This window comes from Saccopteryx leptura, chromosome 1 (assembly GCF_036850995.1).
Source record: "Saccopteryx leptura isolate mSacLep1 chromosome 1, mSacLep1_pri_phased_curated, whole genome shotgun sequence".
Lineage (NCBI taxonomy): Eukaryota > Metazoa > Chordata > Mammalia > Chiroptera > Emballonuridae > Saccopteryx > Saccopteryx leptura.
Window position 1 is genome coordinate 368,990,875 of NC_089503.1, and position 14,473 is coordinate 369,005,347.

Consider the following 14,473-nt stretch of genomic DNA (forward strand, 5'->3'; position numbering starts at 1 on the left):
TGTCTCTACCTCATTTGTTGATGAATGATTTCCACATCCTGTTTTTCTAGACTGGAAGTGGAGTTAGAAATCTGGGATGCTTGTGGATCTGGAATTCTTATGTAGATTAAAATATATTGAAGAATGAGCATTTTATTACTATTATTTCTCATGTACTATAATATTCAGGGGAGGAGTAGGAAGCATTCTCATTTTCTAAGTAAATAAATACTATTGAGGACACAACTGTTGTCTTTCATTTCTAAAACATTATGCTATTAGCAAAATCATGTTTATAATAGTCAGAGAATAATTATAGTTCGAGCCATTCAAATAAACAAATTGCTCAGAGAAGTAGCTCAAATTGCAGGGCTGGTCAACAATGTGATTGGGTCAATGCTAACTGGACTTTGATAAAGAAAATGAAGGAGATTATTTGAATGAATGAGAAACTTGGTAGCTAAGGAGATTTCTACCTGCCTAATACAGACTTTGGGGAAAAGACAGACTTTTGTTGTTGTTGTTAATTTTTTGTTTTGTCTTTTCTGTTTCCCCTTACCGATACTAGCTTTCTTTCTGAGGTCTTAAGTTACTTTCTAGAAATTCATGGAACAGCTGAGGGCCTTGAGTATTTAATTTCCAGAAACTTTGTTGGTGAAAGGAAGTAATGGTTTTCTGGAGGCGAAGGGCAAATCAAGGTTTAGTTAAGCAGTGATTTATAACAGTAGTTATAACGACAAAGGCATTTATACTTATCTTAGTATTTGAGTTCCTTTAAATAGTTCTACGTAGTTTCTCTTCCACAAATACGTTTATACTTTGTCATTGATGCAGAGTTAGTTTCTTTTTAAGATGAACTTACTGAATTTTCTGTTTTATAGAAAAAAAAGGAACAGGCTGAGTCATAACCTTGATCTTTTTTCCCCCCAGTTATCTGTAAAGTTGGCTCGTTCTTTAGAACCAGGGTACTTCTATTCACCTGGAGCGATTAAACTTTGTGGCGACCTGCTGGAAGCAGAGACTGCGTGTTTTATGTGTTTATCTTGGCACCTAGCGGAAGGGCTGGGAAATAACAGTAAGTGTTGGTTGAATGATGAAGTGAATTAATCCAGAATTCCAGCCCTGCATTTCTCAACCTGTTAGATGGTAGCCAACCTCACAAGACTGTGGCCACCTAGAGCGATCACTTAATTTACCTACAGCAGTGGTTCTCAAAGCGTGGTCCCCATCAGCATCACCTGGGAACTTGCTAGAAAGGCACATTTTTGGGCCCCGCAGTAAACCTGTCTGGGGGTGAGGCCCACCAATCTGTGGTTTAATTTCTTGAGGAGGTTTAGACGCACGCTCAAGTTTGAGAACCCGCCAGCCTAAAGCAATTAAGGGAACCATGCAGAATTGTCGGGACTGGAAGCCAGTGGACCTGGTCCAGCTATTCTTCTCCCAAAGGTGATTCGACCCTTTGTAGAGAACAGGGGACACTTGGCTGAAGCCTCTGAATGGACCTGTCCCGAGCGTGGCATTCTTAGCTAGCTGCATTTCTCGCTCCTGCCAGGGAAATCTGAGCTGGGAAAACCTCCCTCCCAGCTGCTGTGGTCTGCGGCTCTGAATCCGTTCCATGCTTTCGTTTCAGACATGTTTTTTGCTTCAACGTTGCCCATTTGTTGGCCGTACCGGGCTAATTAAGGAGTTAGTATGTGGCATCCATGCCAAGGAAGTGTGCGATCCTTTCCCTGCATTCTGAGTACATTTTTGCAAACACTTTCTAGTTCATATTTCCTTTTTTTAATCAGGCAGAGACATTACAATTAAAATACCGTTAAAGCGATTCTGGCAAGTATTGCAATAAGCATGTTTTTTAATTAAAGGAAGAACAGGGGGATGCATAAGCAGCATCAGCTAAAGGGGAAAATTTCACTCAATATCTATTTTAATTGAAATGAAAAAAAAGAAAAAGTCCGGGAAAACAGCCACGGCCACAGCAGCCTGTGCCTGTGTGTTGTGTGGCTCGCCCCCAGGTTGTTAGGTGTAGGTGTTCTGTGCTTGATTAATTAGTAGCCAGCCAGAGAGTCCACTCCCTGTGCCCCCAATCCGTAAAGCCTGATTTATGCTTCACATCCCCCATGAATATGTGAGGGCTCAGGCATCTATTTCCTGAGCTGCTAGTGGATAGGATTATGGAGCGTGCACTGAGCTCTTGGGGGCTCTCGTTTGCCAGCCAAATTGATTTTCCGCCTCCCTGGCCGGGGACAAGCCCACCTCGAAGGCTTCCAGGCTCTGCTCCAGTGGATCAGGCATAAGTCTAATCCGGATCTCGCCAACGAAAGAAGCGGTGGGCATCTCCCTCGCAATGCAGGCTCCAGGCTGCCTTTCCTGGATGCCACTGTCCTCCCCTCTGCCTCACCTCCTCCTGATGCTCACCTCCTCCTGGTGCTCATCTCCTCCTGGTGCTCACCTCCTCCGGTGCTCACCTCCTCCTGGTGCTCACCTCCTCCGGGTGCTCACCTGCGCAGTAGCACCACGCAGTAGGGTCCAGCAACACACCCTAGCTGTGCTCAGACCACTCAGCCAGCCCTTCTTATCCAGGCAGAGGAGGGTCCGTCGTCCTGAACAGATGGTCATCCATAATTCTCTAGAAAAAGAGAATGCCCACAGGCTCCCCTCTCTGATGATTTAATGACTAAAAAGGTAACCATACACAGGCTTAAACTTTTTAAGGAATTATTTAGGGTTCATACAAAAAGCTGAATGGAGGTTAATCAATATTAGATAAGTAAATTGGATAATTTACATCTAAATATGTAAATACTTCAAGCTTTGAGCAAATGAGATATCTAGTTTGGGATACAGATGGATTGAATTAATTGGGGTCCTCTGATTCCTCCCTGGCTTTTGCCATCATTGACCTCTGGCTTTCCCTTTGCTCAAACCGGAGTTGGCCTCACTGGGTTCAGTCAGTCCTGGCGTTTGTGTCCTCAGGAAGCACATACGATTTAGACGAAATAAAAATCACACTGGGTGCTGATATAAGAGCAGACCCTGCGGGGTGGGGGCGAGGGCAGAAGCAAGAGCTGAGTTAGGTGCTCATCCAGGGATGAGCTGAAATTGACTGAGACCCGAGACACAGACAGGGAACTGGTGAGAAGCGGTTGGGTCAGGGGAGTATGCTGAAGACAGGATGCCCAAACTTTCCTGAAAGATTGGTGGTGGAGTGAGAGGCAGTGACAGTTGACTGTAGTCTTCAGACTGAGCAACTGGAAGGAGAGCTGCCCTTTGTGCAGATGGTAAGGACTGTGGGCCAACCAAGGGCAGGACGGGGAGTTTATATTTTGGATATGCTAAGTCGAGAAGCCTGTGAGACTTCTAAGTAGGAATATTGGGCAGGCATTTGGGTGCATGAGTCTAGATCTGAGGGCGTAAGTGGGCTTTGGAGATAGACATTTGGAAATCAGCGGCAATGAGCATATGATGATGTTTAAAACCGTAAGACAAGATCAGACCAGCACGACAGTGTCCAATGAATAAGAAAAATAGTCAAGGGAATGAGTCAGGAGGAACTCCAATGTCAGTAATTGGGATAATCAAGAGGAATTGGGTAGAGGAGGCTGGGCAGGGAGGCTGGGGAGGAGGAGGAGACCTGGAGGGCACAGTGCTGGGCAAGTGAGGGGGAGGAGCTCCAAGAAGAAGGAGGAGGAGGAGACCTGGAGGGCACAGTGCTGGGCAAGTGAGGGGGAGGAGCTCCAAGAAGAAGGAGGAGGAGGAGACCTGGAGGGCACAGTGCTGGGCAAGTGAGGGGGAGGAGCTTCAAGAAGAAGGAGGAGGAGGAGACCTGGAAGGCACAGTGCTGGGCAAGTGAGGGGGAGGAGCTTCAAGAAGAAGGAGGAGGAGGAGACCTGGAGGGCATAGTGCTGGGCAAGTGAGGGGGAGGAGCTCCAAGAAGAAGGAGGAGGAGGAGACCTGGAGGGCACAGTGCTGGGCAAGTGAGGGGGAGGAGCTTCAAGAAGAAGGAGGAGGAGGAGACCTGGAAGGCACAGTGCTGGGCAAGTGAGGGGGAGGAGCTTCAAGAAGAAGGAGGAGGAGGAGACCTGGAGGGCACAGTGCTGGGCAAGTGAGGGGGAGGAGCTCCAAGAAGAAGGTGTGACCATGTGGGCCCAGTGCTGTGGCCGCTCAGGAAAGGTCGGACCGAGCATCGGGCTTTGGATTCAGCATGGATTCAACGTGGTTGCAGTTTTGGTGGAATGGTCAGGCAGGGCCCAGCCTGGGGAGCTTTCAAGGGAATGGAGGAAAAACATTGAAGATAGAAAGCGTAGTCATCTCTTTTGAAGAGTCTTATTGCATGGTAAAATATTTATACTCTGCATTTTTCTGTAAGGGAGGACAATAACTAAAACTGTGTATTTGTTTTTCTTAAAAAAGAAACACAACAAATCTTTTTGTGGTTATTACCGAGGATGGCTAATTGTAGGGTTAGCCAAAAGCAGGTTTTGATGTATGTTGCAAACATGAGCTAGCTGCTAAAAGTCTCCTTCACTTCCCTTTCAAAGAAATAAAAGAGATGTTTAATGGAAAGAAGTGATTACATGTAAAAAGTTGTGTTCACTTATTTATTTTAGAGAGGAAGTAACAATAATGATGGTTGATTGATTTTTATAAAATTACCCAAGGTCACTTGTGGGACATGCTCAGCTTTCATGAAAAATCATAACAAGCAATTTAAGGGTCACAGCCAAAGGCTGATTTCGGCCCTGCTCTTCATTTTGGCTTTCAGAAATGGGGCCGAGCTCCATAAAGTGGAGAAATAAAGTCCCCCACTGCCCTCCTGTCCCAGAGTAACTACCCTTTAAAGCAGCCCACTGTGTATTTGTTTTAGGCTAATGAAGTGTGAGGACAGAACACGTGGGGCCTGGGCACAGAGCAGGATTAAATAGTAACTTTCCATTCTTTCACACCAAGAAACTTTCAGTCGGGTTATCACTTTTAATGATTTTAATCAACAATGGTTGAATTCCTCATCAAACTCTCTTTCTAATTTACCTCGATTTCTTTATACTTGCCACTGATTAAAGTGAGGGGAGAATGCTTTTCAGCACAGAATAACGATTATCATAGTAATTAATTAGTCCTGTTTGTAGTTGCCAACACAAATCATTCATTTTCTTTGGGCTGAGCTTTTCTCCCTTCATTAGCGTCATTCTTAGTTCCTGTGACATTTTAAAATGTCTATCAACTTGTCTCAGTGTGTTTAATATTTTGCTTGGTGGCACAAGGGACAAAGCCCAGGTTTGTATATTTACCCACTAATCCTTGTAATCTGTCTCAAATCCTTTTTGGAATGAGGCAAGGTATATCTACACTAACAACATTAAAATAAATCATACATAAACAAGCCATGGGCAGATTTACTTAGGTTAACACATGTTCTTCCTTAAGTGAAACTATGATAACAAACCTAATTAATGAAAGAGCTACCTGGGAGGGTCTGTGGAAGTAGATAGGATATGCGTTGTTCTGTCAGGTGGTCCTGGGTTCTGAAGCTTCCTCTGCCTGTTCTGGACTCAAGGAGGAATGACAGCCTCTTCTTGCAGACCACTCCTGGCTTTGTATAACATGGAGAGTGATAATGACCTCATAGTCTTGTTTTGAGAGTCCTTTCATACAACGTATCTAAAGATTTTGGCCCATGATAGGTGCTTAATAAAAGTTAGCTCCCTTGCCCTGGCCGGTTGGCTCAGCGGTAGAGCGTCGGCCTGGCATGCGGGGGACCCGAGTTCGATTCCCGGCCAGGGCACATAGGAGAAGCGCCCATTTGCTTCTCCACCCCCCCTTCCTCTCTGTCTCTCTCTTCCCCTCCTGCAGCTAAGGCTCCATTGGAGCAAAGATGGCCCAGGCGCTGGGGATGGCTCCTTGGCCTCTGCCCCAGGCACTAGAGTGGCTCTGGTCGCGGCAGAGCGATGCCCCGGAGGGGCAGAGCATCGCCCCCTGGTGGGCAGAGCGTAGCCCCTGGTGGGCATGCCGGGTGTATCCTGGTCGGGTGCATGCAGGAGTCTGTCTTACTGTCTCTCCCCGTTTCCAGCTTCAGAAAAAAATACAAAAAAAAATAAATAAAAGTTAGCTCCCTTGTTTCCCCCATGGTCTTATTTGAATTCCCGACTGTGCAGGCAGTATGATTTTCAACTGAAATTCGTAGTTGACCACAGCATAGGTGATGTCAGAAAAACCTGAGTTCCATGTCTCTCTCAGGGTCAAATGCACAGCTGACTGAATTCTTAGAGATGTCAGGTGTTCAGAGCCAGCAGGAGCCTCAGTGAGTACATGACTCTTCTCTCTGCTTCACTGATGAGAAAGGGACCATCCTTAGGCACTGAGTAGGACCAATTTGGGAACTGAGTAATCTGAGGCTCAGCAATTGTATGGAGCTCACTGAGGGTCATTCAAAGGCCAGTAAGAGAGTCAGGATGAGAGCTTCGATTCCATACCCTGCCTCCACCACTTGCTCATCCAGTTCAGTTCAGATTTCCTGACTGTTTATAATGGAGGAGTCCTGCCATGCAAATCCTTGGTCCAACAGTTGAAGATAATTAGTTGGGGCACTAATCACATGTGGCTGTGAGTAAAAAAAGTTTTAGTAAACATAAGACTATGACCTGTAGCACCAGTCACATTTTCCCTCTTGTGTTCACAGCAGGATTCATTAGTGTTACAGCGTTTATAATGGTTAATCTTGTCATTGTAATGACAATGGGAAGGAAGGTTCAAGTCAGAATTTCCAGTTGATCTTTTGAAAGCCTGAGAAGCAAGATGGCGCCACTCTAGCATCAAGCCAGTAGGTTGCCAAAGGAAAGTTTTTTGTTTCTTGAATAGTGTACATTAGGGTGTGCTCTATGTGCCATATTTAAAAGAAAAGTCAGGATTACCAGCAGTGAGATGCTGGAGGGGTGTGGTCTAGTAGTGTGAGAGTGATGGAGCAACTGTGGAAATAGGCAGTAATCACAACAATGGGGGGAGTAGAGTTGTGTGTGATGACAGCAGTCAATGCCATTGCATTATCTAATGGGATCAGAGCCAAGAAGAGCAGGGGCTACAAGCATAATTTCAAGAAGTCTCACCATAAATCTCTGAGGGAAGAACTCTTACCATCCACATTTCACAGACAGAGAAACTGGATACCTGCGTGGGGTATTGTTCTAAATTGTGTCTGAAAGGAAAGAGTGCTTCAAGATGCTGAGTCCAAGGCAACATCCTGTGACTGTGACTGTTACTGATGGAGTCTGGCATGGGCTTTGGGACTGATGACTAGAAGGGTTGGGAAGAGGGCCAAAGAAAGGTGAAAAAAATATTGGACACAAGGTTGGGGAGGTGGGGGGTTCTATTTTTGACTATTGGGTCAGATGTCTCTTGATCACTCTCTCTGCACTAATGGGGTAAACGTTAGAAGGTAATGACTGAAGGCATCTTGGTCTTACTCTTTACTGCCTCTCATTCCTCCAATACTTTCCTGGGAAACAGCAGCGATCTAACTCAATGATTCAGTACTAAAGTAGGCAGATGAAATGTGTCTACCCCTCACTGCCCTCACTTGTTATAGTAGAATGTACCTTCTGAGCCATTTCTGACACCTGGCCCTCCCCACATTCTTTGCCTATCTTTAGCTCATTAAGACAATGTATGGACTTATAAACTGAATGTAATAACATCCTTTCTGAGAAAATGGGAGTAAGTGTGTGTGTCTCTGTGTGTTTGTCCATGAAAGAATAAATTCAGGTACTTCAACCAGATTTTCTAAAGAAGAAATAATCATTTATTAATTTACTGAACAGTTATATATTGAGTGCTAATTACCTATTAGTCACCATTCTAAGCACTAAGAATATAGTTGTGAGGCCCTGGCCGGTTGGCTCAGTGGTAGAGCATCGGCCTGGTGTGTGGAAGTCCCGGGTTCAATTCCTGGCCAGGGCACACAGGAGAAGTGCCCATCTGCTTCTCCATCCCTCCTCCTCTCCTTTCTCTCTGTCTCTCTCTTCCCCTCCTGCAGCCAAGGCTCCACTGGAGCAAAGATGGCCCGGTCGCTGGTGATGGCTCCATGGCCTCTGCCTCAGGTGCTAGAGTGGCTCTGGTAGCAACAGAGCGACACCCTGGATGGGCAGAGCATCGCCCCCTGGTGAGCGTGCCGGGTGGATCCCGGTCGGGGGCATGCGGGAGTCTGTCTGACTGCCTCCCCGTTTCCAACTTCAGAAAAATACAAAAAAAAAAAAAAAAAAAAAAGAATATAGTTGTGAACAAAGCAGATTAGTGCTCTCATGAAGCATGCATTCTAGCGGGGGGGAGGACAGACAATGAATATGTAAATATATATGCTTGATGCTGAGTGTTATGAAGAAAAATATATTTGGGCCAGAGATTTTATGTAGAGTGGAGAGAAAGGCCTTCATGAGGAGGTAACATTTGAATGGAAACCAGGGACTGCAAGGCGCACAAATATCTGCAGAAGACCATTTCAGGTGTAGGAAGAACGTGTGCACAGAGCCTGACCCGTTTGAGAGCTCACAAGCAAGCCAGTGTGTTAGGAGCAGATGAATGAAAAAGTGAGTTTTAGAAGATGATGTTGCAGGGGTATTGGCGATGGAGTGGCAAATAGTAAGGGGCTTTTTGTAGCCCAATATAAGGACTTTGACTTACTCTGCATGAGACGGAAAGTTACTGTATGGTTTAGAAAAGAGGACCCTGGTCTAGTCACAACTCTGACCACTCTGTTAAGGAATAGAAGAGTCTAATTCTGTGCTTTTGCAAACCAGTTACAGGAGGGAAATAAATTTAATAGCTCATTCAGGTTAAAATGTTTATTTATATAGAATGCTTTAATTATTTTGGCAATATTGAGAAAATTCTGCTTAAGATACAAATATTCTAAGTCTTTTTAAAGAAAAGTGATAAAATAACCAAAGTATGTTTTAATAGATGAGGTACTTATTCTCACAATATAAAATGCTTTTATGATAAAATTATTATTTTTTATTTTGCAGAAAACTTGGATATTAGAGCAAAACAATATCTGTAACAATGAAAGTTATTTTATGGCAAGTAACAGAAACTAACGTTTTAAAATTGAATTTATTGGGGTGACACTGGTTAACATAGGTATACAGGTTTCGGGTGCCCAATCCTACAACACATTTCTGTACATCGTATTGTGTGCTCACCCCACAAGTCAAGTCTTTGTCAACCACCGTTTATCTCCTCTTTACCGTCCTCTTTCTCCCCCCACCCCCGCAATCACCACACTGTTGCCCATGTCCATGAGGATTTTTTCTTTTTCCCCCCTTGTTGCTCAATCCCTCTATCCCAGGGGTCGGGAAACTTTTTGGCTGAGAGAGCCATAAACGCCGCATATTTTAAAATGTAATTCCGTGAGAGCCATACAACGACCCGTGTACCTTACGCATTATCCAATAAAAATTTGGTGTTGTCCCGGAGGACAGCTGTGATTGGCTCCAGCCACCCGCACCCATGAACATGAGTGATAGGAAATGAATGGATTGTAATACATGAGAATGTTTTATATTTTTAATGTTATTATTTTTATTAAAGATTTGTCTGAGAGCCAGATGCAGCCATCAAAAGAGCCACATCTGGCTCGTGAGCCATAGGTTCTCAACCCCTGCTCTATTTTCTTCACCCAGCTCCCCCCACACACAGCTGCCAGCCTGCTCTCTATGAGTCTGTCTCTCTTTTTCTTGTTAGCTCATTTTGTTCATTAGATTCCACATATGAGAGAAATCATAAATGCTACACAACCATAAAAAGGAAGGAAACCTTACCTTTTGTGACAGCATGGATGGACCTGGGGAGCATTACACTAAGTGAAAGAAGCCAGACACAGAAACCAACTCTTTTAAAAAAAAGATAAATATCATATGATTTCACTTATAGGTAGAATCTAAAAAGCAAAACAACCAAACAAAATGAAGCAGAAACAAAGTCACCAATACAGAGAACAAACTGATGGTTGCCAGAGGGGAGAGGTTAGGGGGTGGGGTGAGAAAGGAGAAGGAAATTGAGAAGAACGAAAATAAATAAATAAATAGATAGATAAAGAAAATTTATCGAGAAGGTGTTGGGTAGCTCACAGAATCGATGGCCAGTGTGGAAAATGAGATGTACACAGATAGGACTCAGGGCATTTGGCGGGACTTGGCAGGTGGGGGCCTCAGAAATAGGAACTTTTCTCAGCTCGTTAAGGTGCCACCACTACAATTACTGAGATCTAAACATTTCCAGTCTCCTCTTCCCCTTTGCTCTGATTTCCTTTTGAAGTCTGGGTATGTGACCGACCGTGGCCATGGAAGCTCAGGACCCTGTCACTGCCTCTCCCACTCAGCACTTCTCAGTGGAGCAGAGCAACTCCTTCAGGAAATTAGTCTATTCTGAAAAACGCAGTGGCTGTCGTCAGCTAAAAACGCTACGCATGCCTCGATGGTATCCCTAACTACATTTCCCTTTACCACAATTCTTGTAATTATAATTTTGGCACATTTTTTTAATTTTTATTTCCTGTTCACTTGCTTCCCAGTTTGTTTGTTTTTTCTTGTATTTCTCTGAAGTTGGAAACGGGGAGGCAGTCAGACAGACTCCTGCATGCGCCCGACCGGGATCCACCCGGCACGCCCACCAGGGGGCGATGCTCTGCCCATCTTAGGGCGTCACTCTGCCGCAATCAGAGCTACTCTAGTGCCTGGGGCAGAGGCCACAGAGCCATCCTCAGCGCCCGGGCAAATGCTGCTCCAATGGAGCCTTGGTTGCTGGAGGGGAAAAGAGAGACAGAGAGGAAGGAGAGGGGGAGGGGTGGAGAAGCAGATGGGCGTTTCTCCTGTGTGCCCTGGCCGGGAATCGAACCCAGGACTCCTGCACGCCAGGCTGATGCTCTACCACTAAGCCAACCGGCCAGGGCCACTTGCTTCCCAGTTTTAACTTAATTTTTACATGCTACTTTTATCTGGTACTAAATGGTAAAAATGATGACTTCCTCATGACTTATTTAACTAGTTCTAAATTGCTGGAAATTTCGGTTATTGCCATTAAATATGGTACAAATAAAGCATCAATGAATAGCGATAATTAACCTGAGCTGGCTGGGTACTATAGTGCTTGTGTGTCTGGGTGTTTGAGTCAGTCTATTGTGCTTTGAGAAGAGATGGGAAGATAAACACCAAGAAGCCTAAATTCCAGCTGAAGTGTATAAACAAAGAGGATTTCATTCGACACCAGAAGTGCCAAAAGGACTGACAGCCTTCTTCTTGGCCCTTAGGAGGCAAGCTGGTTTTCACGGACCAAGGAAACATTGTGCTCAGAGCGCACTCCATCCTCGTTTCTGATGGCGGAGAGCTCCGGATTGGATCTGAGGACAAGCCCTTCCAAGGCAAAGCTGAGATCACACTTTACGGGAGTTCCTACTCTACCCCCTTTTTTCCATATGGAGTCAAGTTCCTGGCTGTGAGGAATGGAACTCTTTCCCTGCGTGGTGAGTGGGACAGCTGGCCAGGGGCACTAATAGGGTTGTCTAGCCAGTGTGTGAGCAGTGGAGGAAGTGATAGAGCTACTCACCATCTTCGGTTGGTAGTTACTGCGGCCACAAAGTTAGAGCACGGGCACTATTTCTGTAAATGAGAACTACTGATATTTATGATTCTTGTGGCAGAGTGCACTATGGTTCTCAATTATTTGCTCCTCTTTCTGTAAAAGGATTCTACACCTTTCCCATCGCCAGGAAGTGCGCTTCCCTGTCCCACGGAACTGAGCTTAGCCATGGACATGCTTCGGTCAATAGAATGTGTGCAGAAATGATGTACCACAGTGGCCAAGTACTTTTAAGAGCCAGTGCAATGCTTTGGCCACTTGGCCCTTTTCTCCCTGTTTGAGAATAGCCTGTCCCAGATAGAGGAATCTCCCTCAGCTTGAGACCCTGAATAATGACATCCAATAATGGCCCACTGCTTTCATATATGTGAGTGAGGAATAAACCTTGGTTGTCATAAGCCACTGAGATTTGTGTCTGTAATCGCAGCTTAATGTGGTGCAAACCAACTGATACAATTACTTAGCGTGTACTGATGGCTGTATAACCCGATGGCATCACAGACCAAGCAGAGACACTGTCGTGTTGTTATTGTTGTGGCTCTGTCCCTGTCCTGTTACCGGGGTTCAGTCAGAGTTCCTCTTAGGTGTCTGGTTCAAATGGGTTTGGTATTTACGGATATCTGGGAGAAAACAGGGGTTAGGCCTCAGTGTGTTTCTGCTATTTAATTTGCCTTCTGATCATCTAACCCCACTTTGAAAAACAAACATTTTTATTTTCCTTGAGATTCAGGAAATTACTAACTGTGCCAGGGAAATTCTTAATTAATATCAACTGTAAAATATAAATATAAAATGATGCGCTTTAAGTATCTTTCAGTGGATACTTAATATACTTTTGGTTCCATAGCATGAGCCAAAGGCAGATTAAAATATATATATATGGTCTCCAGATAGTGGCCAGTCTCCAGGAAGCATGATCTTGTCTACACTGGCATTTCTATACTGCCTGTCGTAGGATACTAACTCTAGACAGGGGCATTACACTATGCTAAGGAAGCTGTCATTTTGTGGTGTCTAAGGCCTGTCTAGTATAAAATGTGAGCCTCAACCATTGTCTACTAAGGAGCGCCTTTTCCTCTTTTGGCTTCCTTTGAGAGGAAGCAAAATCTCTTCATTAAGTATTTACTAAGTGTTGACGATGGACCAGCCAGAATGCTAGGCATGGGGAAAACATTTTATCAGTTTAAATAAAAAACACGTCTATCTGGATAGAGATTCAAAATACCTACACTATTTTTATGTCCTACATCAAAGGGGGAGTTTTTTTCTCCTCTCTTAATCAGCAAGCACTTACATTAATCTCGTAGCTCAGGGTCCGTGAAGGTCTTCTATCTATTGACAGATCAGCCACCATCTTCAAATATTTGCTTTAGTCCAACATTTGCTTTAGTGAGTGCACCCAATGTTTTATTGTTCGCCACTGGAAAACACGTAGCAGGAGAAGAAGAGGGCACAGATTCATGCTTCCACCAGCCCACAGACCAGCTGAAGGACCCTGAATCTTAGCAGGACTCCCCTGGTTTGAGAGCCACTGGCCTCCATGACACGGATGACTAAACTCTTGCTAGAAATGGACACTCGAATGAAGAAGAGTGAAAACTCCTAATTCTTTCACTCTGCTCTCTTCACTCTGAGCCTTCTCATTTTCACATGCCGTTATAAAGGATCAATGAAAGAGTTCAGAAACATATCTTCCTGCGCCTGTATTTTAAATGGACCCCGTGTTTCTAAGCCTTGTGTTGAAATACACTGCTCACAAAACTTAGGGGATATTTTATCGCTTCATATTCATTTTAAAATATCCTTTAATTTTTGTGAGCAGTAGAGATGTCAAGAAAATCCTGAGTGTCATTGCTTATAATCAATAGGGCTCAATAAAAGTTGAAAACATTCTAATATGTTTTGAGAATTCTGAAAGTAAAAAAAATGTTGCCACTTTAGCCATGTGATGTTACTAGATGCTGAGAGTACAGACACCTACCTCTTCTTCCTCTGCTCCCCCTTTTCCATCGTCTCCCTTGCTCTTCCTTCTCTCCCTCCCTCCCTGTATTCCCAGGGTTAGGTTGTCATCATCCACTGTTTCCCCATTTCCCCAAAGCCCTGCCAACACAGGAGCTATGGGGATCGCTCCTGCACCACAGAGCTGCACACTGAATGCAGGCGAAACCAAGCTGTTTTCCTCTCGGAGGTGATGCGGCCACGTCTCACTCACCTGAAAGAAATGGGATGTGGAGAAGAGCTCCGCACTGGGTGAGAGGGACTCCCTTCCCGGCCCTCTCTGTCAGAGCATCCAGGCACAGCCCAGGGCTCATCAATCCTTCCCTCCGTCTCCCTCCCTCACCACCTGAGGTCTCACACAGATTTCCCCTCCGGCTTGGCAGTACATCATGGTTAAAATCGTTACGTAATTTTGCTGGCCTTTTCCCAGGGCCAGACGTGGGTCTGGCGACACTGGGGCTTTAGGGAAAAACCAATTTTCTTTGGCTGTCATGTATGCAAAACAGCGAGCAGCTTGATTCACTGCTTTGCACCCAGCAGGCAGTGACCCAGCATTCACTCGGCTTCCAGGGTGATGTAGTGAGCAGACTCGCCAAGCGCACAGAAGACTCTCTCCGCTCAAGGAGATTCTGACAGTGCAGATTTCTGGGCCTCACTCCCAGAGCCTGACTCGGTGGGCCGTAGCCCGCTGACTACACGTGGAGAAATGCCGTGTTTAGTGGCTTATTGTTTAGCAATCACAAATCAGTGCAGTTCTGCACTTACCAGCTGTGATTTTGGGCAAATTAATTTCTATAAAACCAGGAAAACACTATCTTTGCCTCATAGACTTGATGGCCTGTGAACTGCTCCAAAGTATCTGGTACTT

At 45.0% G+C, this 14,473-nt stretch overlaps 1 protein-coding gene across 7 annotated transcripts in view; it reads left to right on the plus strand.

The window, feature by feature from the left end:
• PKHD1 (PKHD1 ciliary IPT domain containing fibrocystin/polyductin) overlaps positions 1 to 14,473 on the plus strand; it is a 482,558-nt gene that overhangs the window by 153,628 nt on the left and 314,457 nt on the right. For all 7 annotated transcript variants that reach the window (XR_010748128.1, XM_066359212.1, XM_066359215.1 and 4 more), the window contains one exon: positions 11,279 to 11,491. Coding sequence is in view for 6 of the 7 variants with exons in the window: in XM_066359212.1 (XP_066215309.1) it covers positions 11,279 to 11,491 (213 nt within the window). In the remaining variant the exon portion in view is untranslated. The remainder of the gene's footprint in view (positions 1 to 11,278; positions 11,492 to 14,473) is intronic.